This window comes from Equus caballus, chromosome 6, assembly GCF_041296265.1.
Source record: "Equus caballus isolate H_3958 breed thoroughbred chromosome 6, TB-T2T, whole genome shotgun sequence".
Taxonomy (NCBI): domain Eukaryota; kingdom Metazoa; phylum Chordata; class Mammalia; order Perissodactyla; family Equidae; genus Equus; species Equus caballus.
The window spans coordinates 51,347,956-51,373,557 of record NC_091689.1 but is presented as its reverse complement, the minus strand read 5'-3'; the positions used below and the strand labels follow the sequence as shown (position 1 = coordinate 51,373,557).

At 36.1% G+C, this 25,602-nt stretch overlaps 1 protein-coding gene and 1 long non-coding RNA gene across 3 annotated transcripts; one reads left to right on the top strand and one right to left on the bottom strand.

The window, feature by feature from the left end:
• Positions 1-956: 956 nt before the first annotated feature.
• LY49C (killer cell lectin-like receptor) lies at positions 957-21,913 on the top strand. 2 transcript variants are annotated; one of them, XM_023642146.2, is made up of 9 exons: positions 957-1,039; positions 9,170-9,272; positions 10,968-11,084; positions 12,436-12,525; positions 13,732-13,971; positions 15,683-15,825; positions 17,658-17,764; positions 20,443-20,603; positions 20,682-21,913. In XM_023642146.2, the coding sequence occupies exons 3-8, from the start codon at positions 10,970-10,972 to the stop codon at positions 20,588-20,590; spliced, it is 843 nt and encodes a 280-aa protein (XP_023497914.2). In that variant the 5' UTR covers positions 957-1,039; positions 9,170-9,272; positions 10,968-10,969; the 3' UTR covers positions 20,591-20,603; positions 20,682-21,913. The 2 variants fall into 2 exon arrangements, with proteins under 2 accessions (XP_023497914.2, NP_001075297.1); NM_001081828.1 differs by lacking the exon at positions 957-1,039 and having other exon boundaries at positions 9,148-9,272; positions 20,682-21,014.
• Positions 5,858-16,649, bottom strand: LOC138924655 (uncharacterized). Its single transcript, XR_011439687.1, has 3 exons — positions 16,580-16,649; positions 6,579-6,659; positions 5,858-6,047 (listed from the first exon to the last, which is right to left on the bottom strand). It is a non-coding gene; the product is annotated as an uncharacterized lncRNA (long non-coding RNA).
• Positions 21,914-25,602: the final 3,689 nt, after the last annotated feature.

Below are 25,602 nucleotides of genomic sequence, written 5' to 3'. Positions count from 1 at the left end.
CTTCAGGTCAAAGACTGTATGATTGTTTGAGAGTCTTAGCTAATTCTCCATTGTGTGTGTGCCATGAGCTGTGCATAATTAAGTCTTCTGATCAAATGTGTAGCTAAGTCTGTCTGTAATGTCTTCTCTTCCTTAGCCTGAAAAATTACAGACATAACCTCTTAATTATTGGTTTTGGATTTGCAGTTAAAGTATAGAGAAAAGTTTATGCAGTAATTATGGCACACTGGGAATGTTTACATTATGTTGGGTTTGTTTTACAACTTCTTAATGTTTTGTGATGTCAAAAGAGTATGAGTCTTTTAGTCTTACAGTGCAGGATGCAAATATCAATACTATCACTTATTAGTGGTTGTAAAGATCAAGTTTTTTCCTATGCTTTATAAGTCTTGGATTTCACACTTGTAAAATAAGCCCAATAAAGCCTAGCTGATAAGAGCATTTAGGGATTACAGATAATGTTTGTAAAGTCCCTAGCAACAGGCCCTGACACATAGTAGGTACTAAAGTCGTGCTATTATTAATATTCTGCATTTTATTTTTAAAGCCTGGTAGAAAGGGTAAATGTGTTTGTATTTATTATATTAAAAATAGGCTTAAACCTATATTATTATTTTTACAGCATTGTGCTTCAAATTGATGCCTTCAGTTTTGACTGATGTGTTAAGAAAGGTTTGTGTGTCACTTTTAAGTATATTGTTCATTTTATAGTATCTTCTTTATGAGATCTCTGGAAAGCCATTTTGGTTGGTCCTAACATTGGGGACTCTTGAGTGGTTTATGAAGTTCTTATTTGATAGACACAGTTTATGTCTACCAGATCAAGTTTCCTTTTTTTTCTTTCTCTATGACTGTTAGAAAACTTGCAGCTAAAATTGGGACCTTTTGGTAGCAAGAATACAGATATCTTTGGATGGATTTTTATAGTAACTACATTTCTCTTTTATTTTTCTCAGGAGCTTGAAATTGTAATTGGAGATGAACACATTTCTTTTACCACATCAAAAATAGGTTTTCTTATTGATGGAAATTAGTCAAAGTAAGTGTGTTAAAGCAGTTTGACTAAAGTGATAAAATTTATTATCTCTAATAGAGATAGAACTATAGCCAGGTTGCTAGGATTATCCCAGTGAGACCCTATCAGTTTGTTATGCAGCTGTAATTCTGTTTTTATTTTTTTGTCATTAAAGACTTGTTATCTAAGAAGTTAGCAGTGTATTGTATTGATTGCCAAAAAATCTTAATCTAACAGCTATGTATAATAATGCCCAAGTTTTATTAGTTACTGTTTCGTAAAAATTTGGACACAACGTCACAAAATTTAAAAGAAATCCTTGTTGGGTTATATCAGCCTGATTAGCCCCATATCACATCATTCTCCATGAGTTTACTACTGCAAATAAATGGAAAAAATCCAGTAGAGCTTAAGTATGGCTTTAGCTACGTATGTCTTCCCAAGTTCTGTGTCGCAGTAGCACACACCATTGTCTTTGTGTGAAAAATCTCTCTGCCTCCAGTTATTTCTTTCCACTCTTTCACCTTAAAATGTCCTCACAGTGCTTTTTCCTATCGCTTTAAATTGTCACAACTTATTTGTTTGCTTTGCTGGTTTGCATGTGAGCTCCCTGAGAACCTTGCTGCATCTCCAAAGTTGGAACAGTGCCTGGCCCACACATAGGTGCTTTACGAATATTTATTAGAGGAAAGGAGAAAGGAATGAATGCTTAATAACTATTGGGTACAAAAGGCTGTGTTCATAGAGACTGACCAGAGAGTTTTAAACTATCAAATTTACTTTCCCACAGTTGGTGTAGATGCTGCATTCATACCCACTGGGATTGTAAATTGGTACAGTGTTTTTTGGAAAGCAATTTGATAACATGCTGTAAAAACTGTTGATATTTTACTCATCTTTGTCCTAGTAATTTCATTTCTGAGCATTTCTTCTGGGGAAATATTCTCAAATAATGAAAACGGTCTTATTCATAGGTGGTCATTGACGCCTTATTTATAATTGGAAAAAAACCCAAATGTCTTAACAAGGATAGAATTGTTAAATTAACTAAAAATTATTTGTGAACGTTTTTAATGTAATGGAAAAAGTAATTTTAAAAAGGGCGCAGGGAGTGATTTTAGTTATTAAAAAATAAAAGAGTAAAATATTTATAGTTTCTCTGTGAGGAGTCACATACAGTATTCTGAGTACTCTTTTTTACCCCTTTCTTCTTCTTCTCAGAGATTATTCACATTTAAATATTTTTGGTAGAAGCAGAGATTGCCTAAAGAGTTATGAGAGTAAAGTCAGTACCCAAAGTTAGACACTTTTATTATGCTGTCATTCCTTATTTCACATATATATTTTGTGTATCTATGGGAACTAAATGAGTTCTCAGCTTTACAAATTATTTAAAATTTAGACTTAATCGCACATATGTGTGCATGTGTATATTTATTTATTTGTTTATTTATTTATATTTAACTCCCGATAGGCACAGTTCCCACTCATGTTTCCTAGTTTCCTTCAACCTTTTTCTGATAGACTTGACCTTTCATTACTTCTGTTAGTAACCATGCCTCTGTTATGCTGTTACTCCTCTGTCTGAACCCCTACTCTTTAAAAGTGTGCAATCCTGGTAGTCACAATCCACTTGCCCCAGAGACCATTCAGGACTGACCTTAGGGTGGAAGAATAAGTCTCTGAAGGCTTTTTTTTAAAGTGGTATTTAATTTTGGTTAAATTTATATAGCCACATGAGGCTTCTGGCTACCCTTTGGACAGTGAAGCTCAAACATGACTCGGTAGCCTGTTTACCATGGAGTGCTGCCTGATCCTTTATACTGCATGAAAATGTCTGGCTGTCCTCTCAGGGTTTCCATGGAAAGTCACCTGATCTCCACTTCATTGTCCAGTACTGCACTGTCATCATGTTCTGGTCTCTTATATGAAAATAAATGTTTCTGTTCAAGTTGTAGACCTTGATGAATGTGCAGTATAAAATCACAGTATAGTTGTCTTACACTTAGACGTCAACCTCAAGGATAAGGGAAGAAACACTCGCTCTTTGAACCTCCTATAGCCGTACAATTTTTGATTGTTCCACAAAATGATTTTCATTCTGTGGCTCCTGTTGAAGAAGATGATCCACTCAAGACAGCAAGGCTGGGGAGAAATAGTCCTTTGATTAAAAAGTCTTTAACATATTAACTCTTTGTCCCTATTCTCTAACTTCCCTCTAGTTCTGATTTACTTATTATACTCTTACCCACTATGTACTGAGTTTGTCACATTCAAACTAAGATTGGAGAATAAGTCATTAGGATAAATATTGTATATTGTCTCTGACTTCTTAAACCTTGTTAGAACTGACTCTTACTTGCCTCTAAGCTGCTGGTGGACAATGATCATTAAAAATTAAATTTTGTACAGAAGTAGTTTTATGTGAAACTAGATTTTTATAGCATTCAAGTCAGCAAATACCAGATGTCCTCATCCCTGCCCCCTCACAATAAAGAGACCTCTTGGAACACTCAAACTTATTTTCTAAGTACTGTACTGTTCCCCATCCCTCCTTTTGCCCCTTCATGGGATGGTGTGTCACTACCCACAACTAGCACAGTCTTTCCATATTATAGGTGCTTTGTAAAAGTTCATTCAACTGGTTGTCTTTTGTACTTACTGCCTTCAAATTATTTGTTTTTGTAACTTAGTCTAAGGTAGAAGAGATTCATTTCTGTTGCTGTGGATACCTTTCAATTACCCTGAATTTTGCATATGCACATACTCATACCACAGAGTTGTGTATTTGAACACGTTGGATAAGGATGTGTCTTTTGGATGTGGCTCACTCATGAACCTAATTTCTCATGTGTAGTCTGTGTAGAACGCTTTAACTTTGCTCAATCAAAGCAGCAAAGACAGCACAGCAAAGAGAACTAGTGAGAATGGGCATGATCTGCCAGGCTCTACTGTTCCATTTTGTTTACATATTTTTGAGTTTCTAGGTTTTGTGCCTCTATTCCATTGGTATCAGGCTGAGTCTGTTCATGTGGACATCTTTTTTTGTATGAGGAAGATTGGCCCTGAGCTAACATCAGTAGTAATCTTTCTCTATTTTGTATGTGGGACAACACCACAGCATGGTTTGATGCGCAGTGTGGAGGTCTGTGCTGGGGATATGAACCCATGAACCCCAGCCCACCGAAGCAGAGTGTGCGAACTTCACCACTATGCTACCAGGCTGGCCCCACATGTGATGATTTTTTTAAAGAGTTTTTACAGAAGTTTTAAATTTACAACAAAATTAAGAGGAAGATACAGAGATTTCCCATATACCCCGACTTCCACCCATGCATATTCTCCCACATTATCAACATCTCTCAGCAGAGAGGTACATTTATTACCATTGCTGAACTAACATTGACACATAATAATCACTCAAAGTCCACAGTTTACCTTAGGGTTCACTGTTGGTGGTGTACATTCTATGGGTTTGGAAAAATGTATAATGACATGTTTCCATCATTATAGTATCATACAGAGTATTTTCACCACCCTAAAAATACTCCATACTCCACCTATGCATTTCTCCCTTCTCACAACCCCTGGAAACCACTGATCTTTTCATCGTCTCCATAGTTTAATCTTTTCCATAATGTCAAATAGTTTGAATCACATGATATGTAGCCTTTTCAGATGGACTTCTTTCACGTAGTAATAGACATTTAAGTTTCCTCTATGTCTGTTCATGGCTTGATAGCTCATTTATTTTTAGTGCTGAATAATATTCCATTGTCTGGATGTACCAGTTTATTTATCCATTCACCTGCTAAAGGACGTCTTGGTTGTTTCCAAATTCTAGCAATTATGAGTAAAGCTGCTATAAACATCCACATACAAGTTTTTGTGTAGACATTAAGTTTATTGATTATTCAGATAATTGGTTTCCTAGCATTATATGGTAACGAGGTAGAATAGAAAATCCAAAAAATTTAATGAAAATAAACAACAAAGTTAAATGAAAGATTTCAGGGTAAGCATAGAGTCTGAACTGTGTGATACAGTGGAGAGAACACTGATTGCAGAATCTCCCTTTCAACCTGTGAATAGACTATCCATTAGTGGCACAGAGCCCAAATAGCCGTCTGATAGACATTTTTTGCCATTATTTTTTCATGTTTGCTTACTTCCTGAGATGGCCTCGTCATTTAGTTACTTAGAAATTGGAGGAAGGATGGTTACTGTTTGATTGACTGCTGGAGGCCAGTTGGGATGATATAGAGGATTTTAACTCTAGAGCATTAGAACAGCTTTTTTGTAAGACAAGAAGGACAAATGAGTTGGCTAATTAGGGGAACAGAAAACCTCACACAAGAGATCTTTTGAGTTTTTACTGTGAGATCCAGGAAATGTATTGTCTCTCAGTGGCATACAGGTTAGGCGTTCAGACAAACAACCATGAAGGTGGGAACCTGGCCAGGTGACATTGCTCCTCCCATTAGAGTGATGCAGACTAGCTTTCCCTGGAAGCTGGTTATTCTTGACATCCTTTACTTCAGCTTAGGACAGGAAGAATGGCTTGCTGCTGTGTGATGATAAGCTACTGAGGTTTGAGGGTGTGGCTGGAAAGCTTGAAGGTGTGACCAGAAGTTTTGTGCTAAGCTTCTAGCTGACAAAATTAATATTGTCAGAAAGGAATGGGTAAAGTGAGTGATTTCCCAAATGAAAAAGACTTTGTAGCAAAGCAGCCAGGCAGTAAATATTTGAGTGCTGTATTTATTCGTATTGTGTATGTGTTTGTGTGTTTTGCAGAAAAGCAAATTCGGAAGACAATGTTCAAGAACATTCAAAGCATTCTTAAAATTTCTCATCTTTCTGTTTTATTAACAGTGGTTGTGATAGATGAAATTTGGTGTTTCAATTTTGTCCTTTGATCGAAGGGCCATGCTAGGAGTTTCAGTTAGTCCCGTTGGAAGTTACTGCTGTTGTCTTCTGATGCTGGTTGTCTTCTCATTTAAGAAGAAATTTCCCTTTTCCAGAAATTCAGAGCCTAGTGATAAAAAGAAACTAGAGCTTAGAGGGAACAGCTACACAATTTGGCTTTACAATCATTAATGTCATTCTGCATCTCTCTAAAACTGAAAAATCTGGATTTTGTAGTGAATTTTTCTCAGCTTGAACATATTCATGGAGTACACATGTAGGCATCATCTCTTTTCTATGTGCTGCAGTTATAATAATGAACAAGACAGACGAGGCACTCACCTTGTGGAGTTTATGTAGAGGAGACAGACCACTATGGAAGTGAAAAAAGGTGTTCTGTACCTGTCTAGCTTCCATCATGAGAACTGTCTACCCTCCACCAGCTATAAGTTTGTAAATCAAAACAGACAATAAGCTCAGCATTACCAATATCTCTATGTGGCAGCAAGATGTAATAACCAGAGCGGAGGTTACAGAATGTTTTCTCTAGAGAGGTAGTGGTATGCTGCCACATGTTTCCCAGCTCCTAAATTGTTTTAATGTGGCCCTCCCACCCTATACACACACACACTTTCCTCCAAGCATCTGCACTCCATACCTGATGTGTTAGGATTAAGAATTTAGCTCAGTGTGTCAGGATTTCTGGGTTGTGGTCGTGGCTCTTCTAGTATTTATAGTCCTTGGGAGACAGAGAAAAAAATTAACATTTACCTATTTTGAAGTCTAAGAAATCCTATCTGTAGTGATAATCTCATTGAATTCTTCTAAGTGTATGAAGTGAGTGATATTCTTATTGAACTTGTGAGGAAAAGGAGGCTAAAGATTTGCAGTGACTTGTTCAAATTTTTATACCCAGGAAGGATTTGAATCTTGGAGCTCAAAGAATAATGTTTAACGTTTAATGAGTGCCTACCATGTATTTTCCAGGTCTGGCTAGACCCTTTGTATATCCTATCATCATATTAAATATTAGTATTAATTAATTTAATAGTAACTTAAATATTATTAAAATATTTTCCCTACTTTACTGTGGTGAATCCAAGGTTTAGAGAAGTGAAGTCACTTGCCTCAAGCCACACATAGAAGCTAAGGCTGGTATTTCAAGCCAGATCTGCCTGGTTCCAGAATTCATGCTTCGTGGCAGAGGTTTGTTGAAAATCCAGGACCTTTGAATCCATAGTCCCTTTGTGCTCTGTGTATTCAGTCAGCCTGATTTTAAACATGGATCAAATATTTAGTAATGATGTGTCCTTTGACAAGTCAATTGACCTTTTAACATTAATTTCTTTGTTTTTAAAATGAGGACACTAATAAATAGCAGCTTTGAGAGGTTTCAGTATGGTTATCCACACAGCAGGTCCTCCAACAAATGATAGCGTCTCTCTCTGCCACCTTCTCGACAACCATTACTCTTTCTCCACCCCTACACCCTATGTTCTCTCGGCAGAGCTTTTATTTCTTTATTTTTGGCATTGCGATAGAGGGCTGGAGATGTTTCTCTGTTTTGAGATTGACAAAGCCAATCCAAGATTAGGGTAAAGAGAAGGAAATGCCCAGCAGCAGGTGTCCCTGAAGTGTGCAGACTCCTCCCATGAAACTTTGCTTATATTACTGAATTAAATTAGTCTCTGGGAGGTATTTCAGCGGCCTGCCTGCACGTGGTGGCAAGTGGCAGAGCTCAGTAGTGATTCAGAGATTAAGGGCTGCATCATGGGACAAGTCAGCCACTTGAGGGCAAACAACAGGCAGCATAATCTAGATGGGTCCTAGTGGTCAGAACACTCAAGACCATGTCTGTAAAGTACTTGGGAGGAGAGGTGGGGGCATGAGCAAACTGAAGAATGGGGAAGCCTCCTAAAGTGGGACAGTTTAGCTGTGGCTAGAGGTGGTAAGAGAAGGAAAGAATAAGCAAGACATTTGGCCAGAGCTGGTGAAATCTGGGCGAGTTTGTCTCTGCATAATCAATTACCCCTTCTGTTCCACACCTCACTCCTCTTCCTCCACACTCCGTGTTAACCACTCTCGCCTGATTTGAAGAGCAATTTAAACTGAGTTCATAGAGCTGTATGTCAGAAGATTGACAAGGCCTGTGTCAAATGAAAGTGAAATTCACTGAGAGACTTGGGTGTATTCTGGCTGGGTCTGGCTCATAGAACTAGAGTTCTAGAAATAAATTTCTTTTAGCTGGAAGGTTGTAAATCTTCATGAAGTAGGATTTGTACACAAAGCTCAAGTAGAGGAATAATTCCCAAGGATCCCTTAAAAAATCAATAGTGAACATTTTCGTTCATCACTAGTAGTGTATAAATGGGGAAGACTTTCTGGAGGGTGTTTGGTAATATGTATCAAAGTTCTTTATTGTATATACCCCTTGACCCCATAATTTCATGTTTCCTAAGAAAATATTCAAAGTACAGGCCAAATATTTTTTAGACTAGCAAAAGATTGGGAACGACCTAAATGTCCAACAGTAGGAGATTACCTGAATAAATTATGGTATAGTCCATATGGGTAATAACTATATATGGTTTTAAAACGACATTTTAGATAAATATTTTTATGTGAAGAAATATTTATTAGAAAACAGTAGATCAAAAAGATTGTGTATGGAAGGAGACCAACTTTGACGGTAAACATAATGTACGGATAAAAAATTGGAAGACGATACACCAAAGTTTTTATAGTGGAATTACGGATGTTTTAAAATAATTTCCAAAATACATTTATCTGGAATAAACATAAATGGAAAAAACTTTTTTTCAAATAGCAACATATAAGATAAAGTTTCTAACAAGTTATTTAAGAGTTAAAGGATTTAATAATATTTCCTGTGTATATGTATATATATATATATATTTATACATATGCATTTTAATCATTTGTTTTTAGTAGTAGTTTCTTTTAAGTATGCTAGTTTCTGTTAAAGATATTAGTTTTTTTTCTCCAAAGCTGTGTTTGTTTATCTTTTCAGTCCTCAAATACAGATCTTGAATGTTATTTTGCGAAAAGTACCAAGTGGTTGGTTACATGAAATGGAGGAAGGCATAGCTCGTGACCATTTTTCCTTTCCCGTCAACCTCAGCTTTTATCATACAATTTCCTTTTATCACTTTGGTCAAGAGGAGGGGCAGACAATTTTGAGTTGGAGTACCACTCAGAGGCAATTCATTTCTGCCTTCCGTCTTACAGCCTCTCACACACCCGAGGGATCCAGGATTGGAAAGGCCGACTTCTCCCACCTTGTTGTTGGGTCAACTTTCTCCGCCTGCATCACTGCGTGGCACAGACACAGGTACCCTCTGCTCTTATTCCTTCAGACCTTTGTACCTGAGTATACTGTTAGCCCTACTTATGAAGAAAAGATTCTAGCAATATGGGATTTTATTACAAATGACTTGACATGAACATGGGATCGATGGCACAGCATTCTCTATTGATTCCTTTAGAACTGCATGAACTCGGAAGGATGTGAAAGCTGTAGTTCAGCATTCACGGAAAGTTATTTTCTTTTTTTCAATATGCTCTGATTTTTTCTTTGTGTTATCTAAATGAAGAGGGCTTTGGGGGGTTAATTACTTTTTATTTGGGCCAAATGATATCCATATTATCTTATCAATGTGAAATGATTCTGTAATAGAACAGACTTCTTTTCCTTAGGACATTGGAGAAAATTTTGAATAATTAAGTTCAGAAAATTTTGTAAATTAAAAAAAAATTAAAGAATATAGTTAAATGTGCAATTTGTTTTCCATGTTTTGTTTTGTGGATATCATCTTTTCCCATTGATTGATATAAATAGCAAGATAAATTTTAAATATTTACTATTTAAAAATTTCTTTTTGGGGCTGTCCCCATGGCAGAGTGGTTAAGTTTGTGCGCTTTGCTGCAGCAGCCCAGGATGTCACTGGTTTGGATCCTGGGCATGTACATGACATCTCTTGTCAGGCCATGCTGAGGTGGCATCCCATGTGCCACAACTAGAAGGACCCACAACTAAAATATACAACTATGTAGTGGGGGTGTTTTGGGAGAAAAAGCAGAAAGAAAAATAAAAGAAGATGAAGATTGGCAACAGTTGTTAGCTCAGGTGCCAATCTTTAAAACAAAATTCTTTTTATACTAATATCCATTAATAGATTGAATCCTTTATGGATATTAACTAAGGACTGCCCTGACCAATTTTGTTTTCACATAGGCTTCTCTGGCAACAGCATACCCTAGAAGATTATTTCTAAAATTTTAGTATACGTGGAATCATTTTGATTAAAAATACAAGTGTCTAGTCTCCTACTTAAGAGACTTTTATCCAGCACATCTTGCATGGGGCCCTGGAATCTGGAATGTTAACCAGTCTGCAGTGTTAACCCTGAGTAATTGTTTTCCAGATGGTGTATGGGATACACTTTGGGAAACACTCTGGTAGAGTCATGTTGTAATTGAAGGGCATGCAAGGACTTTTTAATATTTATATGTAGATTTGAAAATATATAAGTTTTTTTAAAACCAAAATATTTATATTTTTTGAGAATTTCAAAGACATAGAATTCTTGTTTCTTGAATTGATAGTTTTAAAAGTGTCTCAGTAATTTGGGATGGTACCAATTCTGCCTAACATTTGTATTTGTATATTAAACATTTTTGAGCTATATTGGCTGGGTGAATAGGACTCAGCACATTCAATCTATTCGTAGGTTTTTTAAAAATTCTCTCTGTATTTTTTAATAATTCTGGCAGTAGTCACTGGGAGTATAAATGAACTTATCAGAGGTATTGAAATGTTTTCTATTTCTTATATAAATCAAACTCAGTCTACAAGCATTAGGCACTTAAAGGAGTTGATATACACACCACCACACACACCACAGATATACACACATACCTCTTAATCCTGGGTGTGTTCTACAGACTGACATTTTAATTTTTCTTTAGACAGAAATAGTCCTGTTGCAAAGTTTTAATGCAAAACATATTTCTTTTCTTACTCTAGGCATGAGCAATCAGGAAGTGACTGATTCCTCCTTCAGATTTCTTCAGGCTCCTTCTGAATCACAAAATAGATCAAGGCCTGGTGGTACTGAAAGGCCTGGGAAAACTGATGACAAAGGTATATGTTTTAAGCATCTAGATACCCCTATCTTTTATGGATTGTCAAACTTTAGACTTTTGAAGAAAGTGTTCCTATCTGTACTTCAGGTTCTCAGGTGGTAATATGAAATCGTAACTGTGTAGACTAGTAGAACGAGACTCTTTTAAAGTTCGTGAGAATCTCCATTTCTCCAAATTAATGAATTCATTTAAATTTAAGAAGCTAAAAGAATGTTTTCATTCAAATTTGTTTAAGAGGAATTCATGAGGCCTTTAAAAGTAAAGGACAGAACCAGCCAGGATGACCTTGCAGTTAAAATTTGACCTGCTCCACTTTGGCTGCCCAGGTTTGTTTTCTGGGCATGGAACCACACAACTAGTCTGTCAGTAGCCATGCTGTGGCAGTGGCTCACATGGAAGAACTTGAAGGACTTACAATAGAATATACAACTATGTATGAGGGTTTTGGAGAGAAAGAAGAAAGAGAGAGAGGAAGAATGGCAACCAAAGTTAGGTCAGAGAGAATTTTCAAAAAAAGAAAAATTAAGAGTACAGGACAGACTGGAGTCTCAAGAAAACATTGCATTTCCTAGAGAAAAAGTGCTAAAGAATGAGAAATGAAAAATGTGCGTTAGAAACAATATTTTTATTCAGACAAAAGATATTTTAGGTGTCTTAAATGTTTACCAAACCTTAATCGCAATGAAGAAGCAAAAATGTTCAAATCAAAAGGAGCATTCTAACTTTTCTGTTCTTTCTCTTTCCCCTCAAATATTGTCACAAACTCTAAATTGAGAATAACTTTTACCTGTTTAATCTAGTGGCAGAGATACAACCTTTAGGAACCAAAGACCTCAATATTAGGAGGATAAATATAGTAATGACCAGAGAAAAATAGAACTGATGGAAAAGAAAGTTGATTTCTAGAAACTCCTTTAAGGATGAACCCCAATCACATTCGCAGCTTCAGAATATCCACTATTGGCCACCAATTTCTCAAGAATATTGACTCCCTTTCCTTCCTCTTCATGATTAATCGTGATCACAGAAAGGAGTATACATGTCAGTGTAGATCCTCATAAATGTGTATTGTGTCTACTGCCATCTGTGCTTTTGTAAGGGATGTGCTTTTAAAATCCTGAAGGACTGCTCTTGTGTGTAACATTTCTACAGCGAGTGTATGTCAGTCATAAATTGAAAGCTTTAAAACTGTTATTATGAGATCACAAATTTAAATCAATTTTCATGATATATTTTTGTAAAATTTTTAGAGAAGATTATCTTTTTGTCCAAAATGTTGTCCTGGGTTAAAGTGAGTAGTGGACCAGCCTCTATTCCTAATGATTATTTTCTTCCTTCTTTATTTAAAGAGTTTTCAGTACCCTGGCATCTCTTTGTAGTGACTGTTGGGATCCTCTGTTTACTTCTTTTGGTGACAGTCAGAGTGTCGGGAACAATGAGTGAGTATTTGAACTCTATCTTTCCAATCTGAGTAATAGCAGTAACCACTAATTGTGCCGATATTAACCATACTCCAACAATTGTTCCTTGGCTGTAATCTGGCAATGTCCCAGGTGGCTCTTTTTTAGTGATTTTTTCCTCACACAGATCACAGTGTCATTTTCATTTTACTTACCTATTCCAATGACTTCATCTGTAATGAGCTTTGTCATTCTGTATAACACCTGGTAACATTCCTTCTGATACAGGACTTAGTAATATTCTGCCCTCTGACTTTAGATCATTGTGAATCTTGGCTAAATATTCTTTTAAAAACAACTGTTCAGAAAAAATTATGGAGGCCGGCCCAGTGGCGCAGCAGTTAAGTTCACGTGTTCTGCTTTGGTGGTCTGGGTTTCACCAGTTTGGATCCTGGGTGAGGACCTTCACACTGCTTTTCAGGTCATGCTGTGGCAGGCATCCCACATATAAAGTCGAGGAAGATGGGCATGGATGTTAACTCAGGGCCGGTCTTCCTCAACAAAAAGAGGAGGATTGGTGGCAGATGTTAGCTAAGAGCTAATCTTTCTCAAAAAAAATAAAAATAAAAACAAAAAATGAAGTTATGATTTTCCCTTGATGTTTTGTAAGTACACAATGAAGAAATGGTTTAGTAAAAAGAGTGATTCTATACGTGGACGTTAGATGATCTTGTATTCAATCTTTGTCTTTTATTTGAATTCCTTGACATCTTTAGAGAAAATCACTCATATGCTTCATTTAGAGAAAATCGCATATTTGGATCTTCCTCCTTTTTCTCCTATGGATATTCCATCTACTCCAATAATCGGGGCTGTTTCTTCATGTTTCTTAGTGCATATTTTGATACTCAGAAGACGTCTCGCTAAATGTTGATAAACTGATTTTTATTTTGATATTTATTTGTAAATGATGGGCTAACTGTTCAAAATGAATGGTGAGGTGTTACCATTATAATTTTATTCAGATATCTTATTTTACTCTATGCTTACATTGCTAATAGTGAGAAATTTGATGTTTCTATTTCTCTGGCCAGTTTATTGAGGTGTTACTTTCTAAATGTCAAATTACTAATTAAATTAATGAAATGGGTTGGTTTTTAAAGTGAGACTTTTTCTTTTGTATTAAATTTCAACATTTAAACATTATGAGTACTTTTTGTGTTATATCTATACTATTAATTTTAGTTTTTCAGTGTATTCAAGAAAAACAGCAGGAGGAAAGTAGACAAAACTTCAGTCAAAAGTACAACATTATGCAAAAGGAGAACTACTTAAAGGAGCAACTTTTGACAAATAAGACTTTAGAATATGGCATTCTCAAAAATCAGACTCTTCAACAGAAGAAGGAAATAGCTTCACTCTTTAAAGAAAAGATGAGATGTCATCGAAAACAGGGGATCTTGTCAAAGTCTTTGCAAAATACAGGTATGGAGGAATTCATGAGTGACAGGTAGCATGACCTTTCGTTATTTCTTCCCCCTCCAGAAGCTTTGAGGCCTAATAAGAGGCTGAGGATATGTGCTAGTGATGCAGGTCTACTAAACAACTTTAATTTGTGCCTCTTAGTGTGGTGTGGGTATTCGGGTTACTTGTTTCAAATATGGGATGAAGACCCCAGAAGACGTGTTTGGATTAGCAGAGCCCTGTCTTTCCCCAAATTCAATGGCGGTTCTTGTATTCCTACTGCTCCCAGAAGGTGAAATAGTACATCAGCTCCCCTGAAAATTTGGATGATTTTGGAATTGTGGGCAAATTAGACACTCCCACTTTGTAGTTGATGTGAAATATGGAGGCTATCAGTAAAAATGTACTTAGGATAAAATGGGCACAAGGCCTTTTATTTGGACGCTGTTGTAATGATAACTGTGTTTCCATTCTGCCTTGACTTCAGCTATTTGGTCTGTTTGTGGTCAATATGTATTCCCTGCAGTATGTCTGCAAGATTTGCCATAGTGTTGATGCTTGTGCCACTCTGTGTGATGGTACTGTTAAAAACGTGCAAGATATAAGAATATTAAATCTCATAAAATAAACTCTGTTATCACTCATAAGAATGAAATGAATTGACCTTGATGAATTGAAATGATTGGTTAATCAACAACTACTCAGTATTTGCTTAGGATTTAGAGTTTACAAAGAGATTTTGCATATTTAATATAATTTAGGTATGGTAGTTAGTAGAAATTCACTGTCTCTATGACTAGAGGATCAATAATATTTTAAAAGTTTGGTATATTGTAAAATACGTGAGGAAAAGCAAAAAAAAATCCAAAGACTAACATTTCTTTTCTCTAGAAGGCATTCCAAAATGCTTTTCTTGAATTTTATTTTATTATTTTTAAAACCAGCTTTATTGGGGTATTATTACTATGCAAAGAACCGCACAAATTTAATGCGTGCAATTTTATGCATTTGGGCTTGTGCACTTATTTGTAAAACCATCCACAGTTAGGGTAATAGACATATCCATCACTCCCAAAAGTTTCCTCTTGTTCCTTTTTTTTGTGGTAAGAACACTTATTATGAGATCTGTCCTTTAAGAAGCTTTTCAGTGCACAATTCACCATTGATAACTGTAGGCAATATGTTGTATAACGGATCCCTAGAACATTTTCATCTTGCATAACTGAAACTGTATACCCATTGGCCTACAACTCCTCATTCCCCCAACCCGACCCCGCCAAAGCCCAGGCAACTACCATTCTACTTTCCATTTCTCTGAGTCTGATTAATTTTTATCTCTCATCTAAGTGGAATCATGCAGTATTTTTCCTTCTGTGATTGGCTTATTTTGCTTAGCATAAGCTGCTCAAGGTTCATCTATGCTGTTGTATATGCCAGGATTTCCTTTTTTAAGGCTGAATAATATTCCATTATGTGAATATACCCCATTTTCTTTATCCATTCATCCATTGATGGACATTTGGGTTGTTTGCATATCTTGGCTATTGTGAATAATGCTGCACTGGATATGGGAGTGCAGATATCTCTTGGAGTTCCAGAATATTGATGAACCTCATATTATCATTATTGATGGCTATTAAGAGTTTCTTTATAGACGGCTGATAAATATATTGCTCTGCTTCACAGAATACCAGAGGACAAGAAGTTTAATGTTTCACCTTCTATGTTGTAGGCAAACTCTATGACAACCGCTGGTCCTGTTGTGGAGTAAACTGTTATTATTTTACAACTGAAAATAAAGACTGGAGGGGATGTAAACAGACTTGCGAAAGTTACAATTTATCTCTTTTGAAGATAGATGATGAAGATGAACTGGTATCATGGATTGTTACATTCGCTTTTGTTCTCTTGGACTCTGTCTCTCATCCTTGGACCCAAGATATTGAGGGCAGGGGGGAGTCCAGAAAGAGGGACCTTCAGTTATTCTTTGTGTTGTGTCTGTTGAGTGAGCCAAAATTGCATAGGTAAGAGTCTGCCAGGAGACCTGCCAGCAGGCATATGATCTTGTTACTTACTAAGCCTTCAATACATATTATGTATCCTGATGACCATTATTATTTCTAAAATGGAAACCCCCTTGAAGGTGCAGTTTGGGGCTTTGCAATCATCTCCCTCTCTAAGGAGTCTGCAGTAGACCTGCTCATGGAGAAGTATGCTTTTGCTTCAATGAAATAGTTAAGCATTTGGTAAACTGTGGCCTGGAACCAGCAGTTATTTCTCCCTATAAGTGGCAACTAAGAACCTGGAGGCAACATGGTCTAGTAGTTAGTTTTAGGAATACAGGAGCCAGACTGATTGGAATAAAATCCAGCTCTGCCACTTACTGACTGGGTGAGCCTGGATAAACGACTTAACCTCTCTGGGCCCCCGTTTTCCCATTGGCAGAATAGAGATAATGATGAGGAATAGGAAAGTGATAACAGTTTTACAAATTAGCTTTATGGTGATTTTGATTGCATCTATAGGTAACATTTACTTGATCAATATTCTTATATATTACATCAACATGTATATCTTTCAAAAAGAATTATAAAAAGAGAAAATACAGTGACAATAATATCAAAATTACCTTTTTAAGGGGCTGGCCCCGTGGCCGAGCGGTTAAGTTCGCGCGCTCCGCTGCAGGCGGCCCAGTGTTTCGTTGGTTCGAATCCTGGGCGCGGACATGACACTGCTCATCAAACCACGCTGAGGCAGCCTCCCACATGCCACAACTAGAAGGACCCACAACAAAGAATATACAACTATGTACTGGGGGGCTTTGGGGAGAAAAAGGAAAAAATAAAATCTTTAAAAAAAAAAATTACCTTTTTAATTTATTACTAATGGAAACTATCCACACACGCAGAATGTGATTTTATAGAGAAATGTTTGCAAAGATCAGCCTGAAGCCTCTATTTATTGTGTAGGAAAATAAGGCAAAATTTATATGTAAATCTAATAGATATTTTAAACCACAACATAAAAGAATTTATGATATCAATTTATAAAATAACTTTTTATGTTTGTTGCAGTAAAACACAGTTACATTTAAATCTTTTTCTAAAAATACATTCAGTCATCTAATCAGATATCATGTAATATGTCACTTTGATATATTACATTTTTGGAGAGTCAATATTTCGAAACACTGCCCTTTTCCCTGCGCCTCTTCCAACTACTGAACTCCAGCAAGGCTCTCTCTTATGAGGCTAAAGCCTCTAGGCACGTCTCCCCAGATACACTTGTTTTAATAAACTTGTTTTGAAGATTCCTCTTTTCACTTAAGAATATATAGTGATCATTTTTATAGATCTGTAAGTAGTTTTCTGGAGCCTGACTTTGAATGGTTTCATAAAGTGTCATAAATTATTTATCAAATCTCCTATTGTTAGATAACTAGATTTTAAATTTTTCCATGTTTTAAATAATCTGTGAGACTTGCAGCCATTTTTAACATAAATAAATAATCCCGGGAAAAATTACTTTCAAAAATGTAAACACAGGGATTGAGGGAAGAGAAGGTTTTTTAGGAAGGAGTGGTGAAGAATGATGTGGAGAGGAGCAGAGAACTTGGCAGAGAAACAACTGGACCCTTAACCTGTCCTTCTTTTCATTCTCTAACAGGTTGGAGTTCAGTCACTTGATATCCTTTGTTTCCTTTATAGGCATTTGTTCAACCCCAGACTTATAGAGATAGCTACTGGATTGGATTATCATACAATGCAACGGAAAGTAAGTGGAAATGGATTGACAATGGCACATTTTCTGGAACGTAAGTCTCTGGAATGCATCCAAACTCCAATATTGGTGTTGGGGTTAGAACAATTGTATCTAAAAGGAACCTTCTCTTATTTTGCAGAGCTTAACTCATTTTCTGTAGAGTTCGTTGGCAAGAATAAGTAGAATGATTAAGAAAGCCTTTTAGGAAGTGTAGTTAAAAAAGAACAGATGTGTCATACAGAGTTATCAATAATAATAAAATTATGATGTGATGATAAAAACACATGCTCAGAAGTATGTCTTCAGAATTATTTTATTTAAAATAAAACACAAAGTAGAGTGATATGAAGAGACTGGACTATCCTGACTTACCCATAGTGAGCTCTCTGATAAGTGCAAATGAGTATTTTGAGTATCCCCCAAATTCATTTGAAACTCCTTTACATTATTAGTTTATATTATTCATAAACATCTGTGAGTATACACACGTACATATGCCTTCACTATAGCTCTTCTATTTTGAAGGGCAGTATTTTGTAAACTCTTGAGTTTACATTTAATTATAATCTGCTGTTAAACTGTTCAATGATTTTTTAAAAATCTGAATAATGTATTATATTTTTTATTTCTAGAAATTCTGCTTTATGTTTCCAAGTCTTCTTGCTAGTTACTCAGATTTTCAAGCTTTCTTTTATTTCTTGAATGATATTAAATATTCTTATTTTATATTTGGTATCAGATAATTTTTATCTTTGAAGTTTTGCGGGTCCACTCTATTGTTTGTGATGGCTTTCCTTCATGATGCCATTTTCTTTGTAGTGTTTAGTGATTTTCTTTCCTTTTTGATCTGCTGTGGAAATTATTCAAAGACTGAGATGAAGGAGGCTTCCTCAAGAAAGAATTTCCTTTTCTTGGATTCCTTGGGGCACTATGAATCTGGGCCAGTGATTCTAAATTCTACATATGGGCCCTGTAAGTGTTGTTCTGGGCTGCAAACCTACAAAAGATGTCATGCAGGAAATTACTTCAATGTAATTGTAGCCTGTAAGTACACGTTCAGGCCAACAGTCTCAGAGGTCACAGAACAGAAAGGCTCACGGGCTAAATTAACAAGCTCAAATTTCATGGTTAATTAAATCAATTTAAAAATCATTGCACTCTGCAGAGCAAGGAAATGGGACAGCTCTCACATTTGGGTGGGATGGGATATGTTGTCATGCTAGGATAAGGTACATTGGGTGAAAGGATTGCCTGAGTCCTGGGTTATGCAATCTTTATGTGACCTGACTTTCTCTGCTGCATACCCCTTCCCTGCTGATGGTTTCTAGCACCAGACTTGAGGTTTGAGTAAAGGGGCCCAACAGACAGAAGGTTCTTGTGACGATCATGCACATTTTCTCTACTACGGAGATGCAGGGGCATGTAAGCTTGGGCACAGCTGCAGCTTTCCATTTAACCTTAGCAGTAGCCACGGATTTTATGTGAATTTCTTAGGCAGAGGGCCAGATGTGTGTCCCCAATGGATGGGAAACTTAAGACCTCCTGAATGTTGAGTATCTATGTGCGTCATATATATCTCGACTAGTGTATTTAGTGTCTACTTAGTTCTTTCTTCCCTTCCCATGATCAGCACACATATGCTCTACTTACTCTGTGTATACCTAACATGTCTCATAGGTTACTTACTTATACATACGTACATCTTATGTGTTCTGCCTCTGCCTCATGAGCTACTTAGTTTCATTTATCTTCCTTGTTTATTTCTCTTTATCCCTGTAGCAGATCTGAATATTCTTAAATAATGTAGCAAATGCAGATTACATGGGGGATGGCGTATGATTTTGAACTGTTAGGTGGGATTATTCTTTTTCCCTTGGTTTTTCAAGGTTCATGAAAGGTCTTGGGTGGTTTATACTGAGGATATATCCCTTTGGGTCTCCACTCTGTGTAGCTTGCCCTCTATTCAGAATCTTGGATGGAATTCATTATTCAGCCTACTACATCAGTTAAGGGAAAAACTGACTGCAGAGTTTCAACTACCCTCCTGTGTTCACACCATTACTTCACCCTCCGCTTGAGTATGAATTTGCTTCTTGCCAATTCATAAATTTATCAAGAAGGGTTAAATTTTTTTATTCAACATTTTTAATTGTTTCAATAGGAAGATAGTTCTGGTATCTAATCCACCACTTTGCTGAAATAGAAGTCTCCCTTTTAGATATTTTTCAGTGCGTTCTCATGTTTTGGCTAACAATTATTAGCTATAGGGTAGGGAAGGAAAAGAAACAAAACAAATAAAAACATCAATTAAACCTCACCTCTGTCTATATTCCAATTCCACCTTTTCTCCTTAAGGTATATACACATGAGACTTGGTTATCTCTGTCACAGAACTTCAGTTCTTCTTTTTAACCTCTCACTTTTATTGAAATTATTAACATGAGAAAGCTGGTTTCCTATATCTCATGATGCCCTAGAAATATTGCAAGGTAATATCACCTGCTGACTAGAAATTCCTAGTGTGGAATACCAGGGAAGATTATGGGTGTGATCAGAAGGGTGTTATTATAGTAAATGGGCTAAAACCAAAAGACAATCTTTTAGTGGTGAAGTTAAGATTAACATTTCCACATTCCAGATCTTTAGGCAACAGACTTAAAAAGATAATGGTTTATGTTATTGTCAGCTTCAGAATTCAACAGTTGACCATGTCTGTTTTCTGTTCTACAGTAATTTGAAAATAATCAGTTTGCCTTCCGGGATTAAAGGATGTGCATTTTTAACCGCAACAAAAATAACAGCTATTGATTGTGATAATGAATATAAATGTATCTGTGAGAAGAGAATTGATAGTGTTCTCACTGCCTGCTTCAACTGACACAGAAGAAAAGGTGAAATGGAATTTTGTCATTTTTTATTTGTTTCCTTTAATAATTTGTGATTACTTACAGATTAATGTTTTTTGACAGGAGGATTTATTCCATTGTGGAAAAACAAATGAGTTGGAAGAGGAAGAAAATGCTCTTTTGGTCTATGATATAAGAGCTTGGAGGCTGTCCGTCTTATTGGGGAGGAGGAGAAGATTTTGTCTTTGGAAATCAGTTGCTCTTCTCTTTAATGGCCCTGGGAAATTCTCTCCTCTTTCCCTGAACCACCCACAGAGCCAATGAGAGAACTCTGGTAAAGAGCCTGGGTCTTTGCCTAATGGATAGGATAAATCATTTCAATACCCTCTGGATTTGAGAGCTAGCACAATTAAGAACTAAAAAATAGTTTTCCTGCCCTGTCCCCTGTCATTAAATTTTTTTAAAAATTTTTTTATAATTTCAAACTTATTGACTGGTTGAAAGAATAGTACAAGGATCTCTCATATAATCTTTACCCATAATTACCATTTGTTTATATATAATTCTAGCTGTGCTCTCCAGTTCTCTGTCTTTGTCCTTGCTGATCCATTTGATAATAAATTGGGGAGATTATGTCCCTTGGTCTAAATATTTACAAGAACACGGAGTTTGTCTTGTAAACCATAGTACAGTTATCAAAATCAGGAAATTTAGCGTTTCTACAGTGCTATAATTTTATCTATAATCTTTTCAAATTTCATCAACTGTCCCAACAATGTCATTTATAGGTGTTTTTCCGCCATGTACAGGATCATGCAATACATTTACTCATGATGTCACTGTAGTCTCCTTTAATCTGGGATGGTTCTTCAGGATTTCTTTGTCTTTCTTGACTGCAACATTTTAAAAATCAACTTTACTGAGTTATACTTTCAGGCAATAAAACACATCTATTTTAAATCCTGAGATCAATGGGTTTTTAACAAATGTATACACCTCTTAAGTACCAGCAGATCAAGACATAGAACGTTTTCATCACCTCCAAAATTCTTTTCTGTACCTTCCCACCCACCTCACCCCAGGCAACCAGTGATAAGTTTTCTGTGTCTATACCTTAGTTTTGCCTAGTCTAGAATTTCATACAACATGTGCTCTTTTGTATCTGGCTTGTTTTTCTCAGCATGTTTTTGAAATTAATTCAAGCCCTTTCATGTATCATTAGTTCATTCTTTTTGTTACTGAGTAGTATTCCATTGTATGGATATACCACAATTTGTTCATCCACCTACGGATATTTGACGTGTTTCTAATTTGGGGCTATTATGAATAAAACTACCATGAGCATTTATGTGCAACCCTCTGTCTGGACATGTTCTTTTCATTTCTTGTTATTAAATACCTAGGAATTTGATTGTTGAATCTATGGTAAGTGCATGTTCAAGTTCTTCAGAAACTTCTAGTTTGTTTTCCAATGTTGTTGTGTCATTTTATTTTCTCACTACCAACATATGAGAGTTCTAGTTGCTTCATATCATTGCCAATACTTGATATTGTCAGTCTCTTTAATTTTAGCCATTATGGTGAGTGTGTATTAGTATCTCACTGCAGGTTTTTTATTTGCGTTTATCTGAAGATTAATGACATTGAGCATCTTTTCATGTGTTTATTGGCTATTTGTACATCTTCTTTTGTGAAGTGTCTGTTCAACCTTTGAAGTGTCTGTTCACTCTTTATCAAAATTGGATTTGTCCATCTTATTATGGAGCTGTAAGAGTTCTTTACATAATTTGGATACAAATCCCTTGTTAGATATATGTATGGCAAATACTTTCTCCCAGTCTGTCTTCCCTTTTCATTTTTTTAAGGGAGGCTTTCAAAAAGCAGAAGTTTTAAAATTTTGATGAAGCAAAATTTTTTTCTTTTTTATGCTTTTTATGTCCTACAAAAGACAGCTTTGCCTGCATCAAGGTCACAGAGGATTTTCTGCCTTGTTTGCTTCTAGAACTTTCATAGTTTTAACTTATATGTTTAGTCCTTTCCCATTTCAAGTTAATTTTTGTGTGGGAGAAAAAGACTGAGGCTTACTACTATTTTATGTAGATATCTGAAGTTTTTGCACATTTTGTTGCAAAGACTTCCCTATCCTCGGTTGAATTACTTTGGAGGCTTTGTAGAAAACTAATTGATCATATCTGTGTGGGTCTATTTCTGGATTCCCTATTTCATCTCAGTGATCTATATGCCTATTCTTGCAATAACACCATACGGTCTCAGTGACATAGCTTTATAGTACGGCTTGGAATTAGATATGTGGATCCTCCAAATTTGTTCTTTTTCAAAAGTATATTGGCTATTCTGGGATTTTGCATTTTCTCAAAATTTCTTCAAAACTGCTCGATGAGATTTTTCCTGGGACAGCATTGAATCTGTCGATAAATTTGGGAGAATTGATATCTTAACAATAATGAGTGTTAGAATTCATGACCACGATTTCTCTCTCCATTTAGTTAGTCTTTTTAAATTTCTCTCAGCAATGTGATACATTTCAGGATATTCATCTTTAAATATTTGGTTAAATTTATATTTTTGATGCTATCATAAATGACATTTGACATTCTTTTCAAATTATTTGTTGCTCGTTTGTAGAAATGAAATTGGTTTTTGTAAATTGTCCTCATGTCCTATCACCTTGCTAAATTTACTTATTTCCTGTAGGTTGTTTTCTCCTTTCTGTAGATTCAGTAGGATTTTTCTGTTCTATGTACATAATTACATCCCATGAGAACAGAGAAAGTTTTATTTATCCTTTTCCTTCATTTTTTCTCTTGCTTTATTGTACTGGTTAGGAGCTCTGGTACAATGTTGAGGAGAAGTCAGGATAGTAGGCATCCTTGCCTTGTTCCAGTCTTACAAAGAGAAGTATTTAGTCTTTCACTATGATGTGTGAGGTCAGCTGCAGGTGTTTTGTAAATCCTCTTTATCATGTTGAAGAAATAGCCTTCCATTCTTGTTGATTGAGACTTTCATCATGAAGGCGAGTTGATTTCTTTTACATATATTGTGATGATTATATAGATTTTCTCTTTTAGTCATGTAATATGGTGAATTGCATAGATTGGTTTTTGAGTGTTAAACAAAACTTACACTTCTTGGATAAATTCCACTTGGTCATGCTGTAGTTGTCATACTTTTTTATATATTGATAGATTTGCTTGGTAATATTTTATAGAATTTTGTGTTTATATTCATAATGGATATTGGTCTATTATTTTCTTTTTTAAAATGTCGTTTTATGTTTACCGTATTTGGAGAAATACTGGCCTTATGTATTCATTTGGCATTTTTTTGAATAGCCATCTGTTTTTAGTGGGTGGGATTTGTATTTTCAGTCCTTAGATATTTGATCAAATAGACTAGTGACATAATCTGGGTCTAAAGTTTTTTTGGGAGAAGGAATTTAATTAGGAATATCATTTCCTTAGTAGACAGGGTTATTTAAACATTCTGTTTCTTGTCAATTTTGATAATTTTTATCTTTCAAGAAATCTATTCATTTTGTTTAAATGGTCAAATTTATTATCATATTGCTTTTCATAGTTGTGTAAGTTTCCCAGGGCTGCTGTAACAAAGTACCACAAATTTGACGGCTTAAAACAACCAAAACGTATTCTCTCACTATTCTGGAAAACAGAAGTCCAACACCAAGGTATGAGTATGCTTCCTCTGAGACTTTGGGTGGAATCTTTTCTAGACTCTTTCTGGCTTCCAGTGGTGGTTGTCGATACTTGGTGTCAATTGGCTTGTAGCTGCATTCCTCCATGTCTGCGTCTGTCGTCACATGAGATTCTCCCTGTGGGTCTCTGTCATTCATTCATTTTCCTCTTCTTATGAGGACACCAGTCATATTGGATTAGGACCCATGCTAATGACCTCATCTCAACTTAATTGCCTCTACAAAGACCCTATTTCCAAACAAGGTCACATTCATAGGTGCAAGGGTCAGGGCATAAACTTATCTTTTTGGAGGACACATTTCAACCTGTAAGAATAATTCCTTATTATCTATTTGCCGTTATTTCCTTATTCTCTGAAATCATGTCCTTTCTTTTCTGATGTTGTTTGTATTTCTAATATTTCTGCATTTGTGTTTTTAATTCTTGATCAGTCTAGCTAGAGATTTATATCAATTTTATCGATGTCATTGATGAACTAGCTTTTTGTTTCGTTAATTTTTTTACGTTTGAACACTTCCCATCTCATTTATTTCAACTTTTATCTTTATTATTTCCTCTCTTCTACTTAGTGTTTAACTGCTTTTATTTTCCTGGCTTCTAGAGCGAAAGCTTGTATATCCTCTTGTCAATTTGGGTCTTTACCTATGAGATCAAAATTAAACCTAGAAAGTTCATAAAGCATTGTTATACAGGTTCAAGCATCCCCCATCACTGCACAGTATACGGACCTAGTTCATGTGCTTTCCCTGGTCTCTCAGCCCATCTGTCTCACTCACCTGGATGCTCACCCAATTCCTAGCCAGAGCAGCCCCAGTAATGACTGTTTTGTACCTCTGGTTGCAAAACTTGGCCATCATAGCTTGTACAAGGCTAGACGTTGGCATGGCTTCCATCATGTCTACCTTTGTAGGAGCCACAGTAGATTCAGTGTCCAGGTTGACCAGATCCCTCAGAGGCTGTGGCTTTCAGAGGTGGCCTGAAGTGTTCCGGTAACACAATCCAGAAATGTAGGGATATAAAGGCCCTACAAGGCAAATTTTCAGCAGAAAAAGAAGACAGGAGAGAGGCTGCCAATGAACTGCTAGCCCCCTCCTCCAACCTTGATGGACTCTTTGAAGATGCACTGTTTGTGTAAGGGCTCCCAGAGATGTTCCACATGAATGAGAAAGAAACTCTTTTCTTGTGAAGCTGTGGCCAGTTCAAAAATGTGTCATCTTGTACTTCCTTTTCCTCCTTCCCTGACTCATTTCCCTTTCCTTTTGCCTCTTATTCTTGCTTCCTGTGGGTTTCATTCCTTCCCCCCATTAAGT

Excerpts from the sequence above, each read along its gene's own strand:
- LY49C (XM_023642146.2), top strand. The coding sequence starts at position 10,970 with ATGAGCAATCAGGAAGTGACTGATTCCTCCTTCAGATTTCTTCAGGCT. Across the intron at positions 11,085-12,435 it reads TGGGAAAACTGATGACAAAG|AGTTTTCAGTACCCTGGCAT; the intron begins GTATATGTTTTA and ends CTTTATTTAAAG. Across the intron at positions 13,972-15,682 it reads AAAGTCTTTGCAAAATACAG|GCAAACTCTATGACAACCGC; the intron begins GTATGGAGGAAT and ends TCTATGTTGTAG.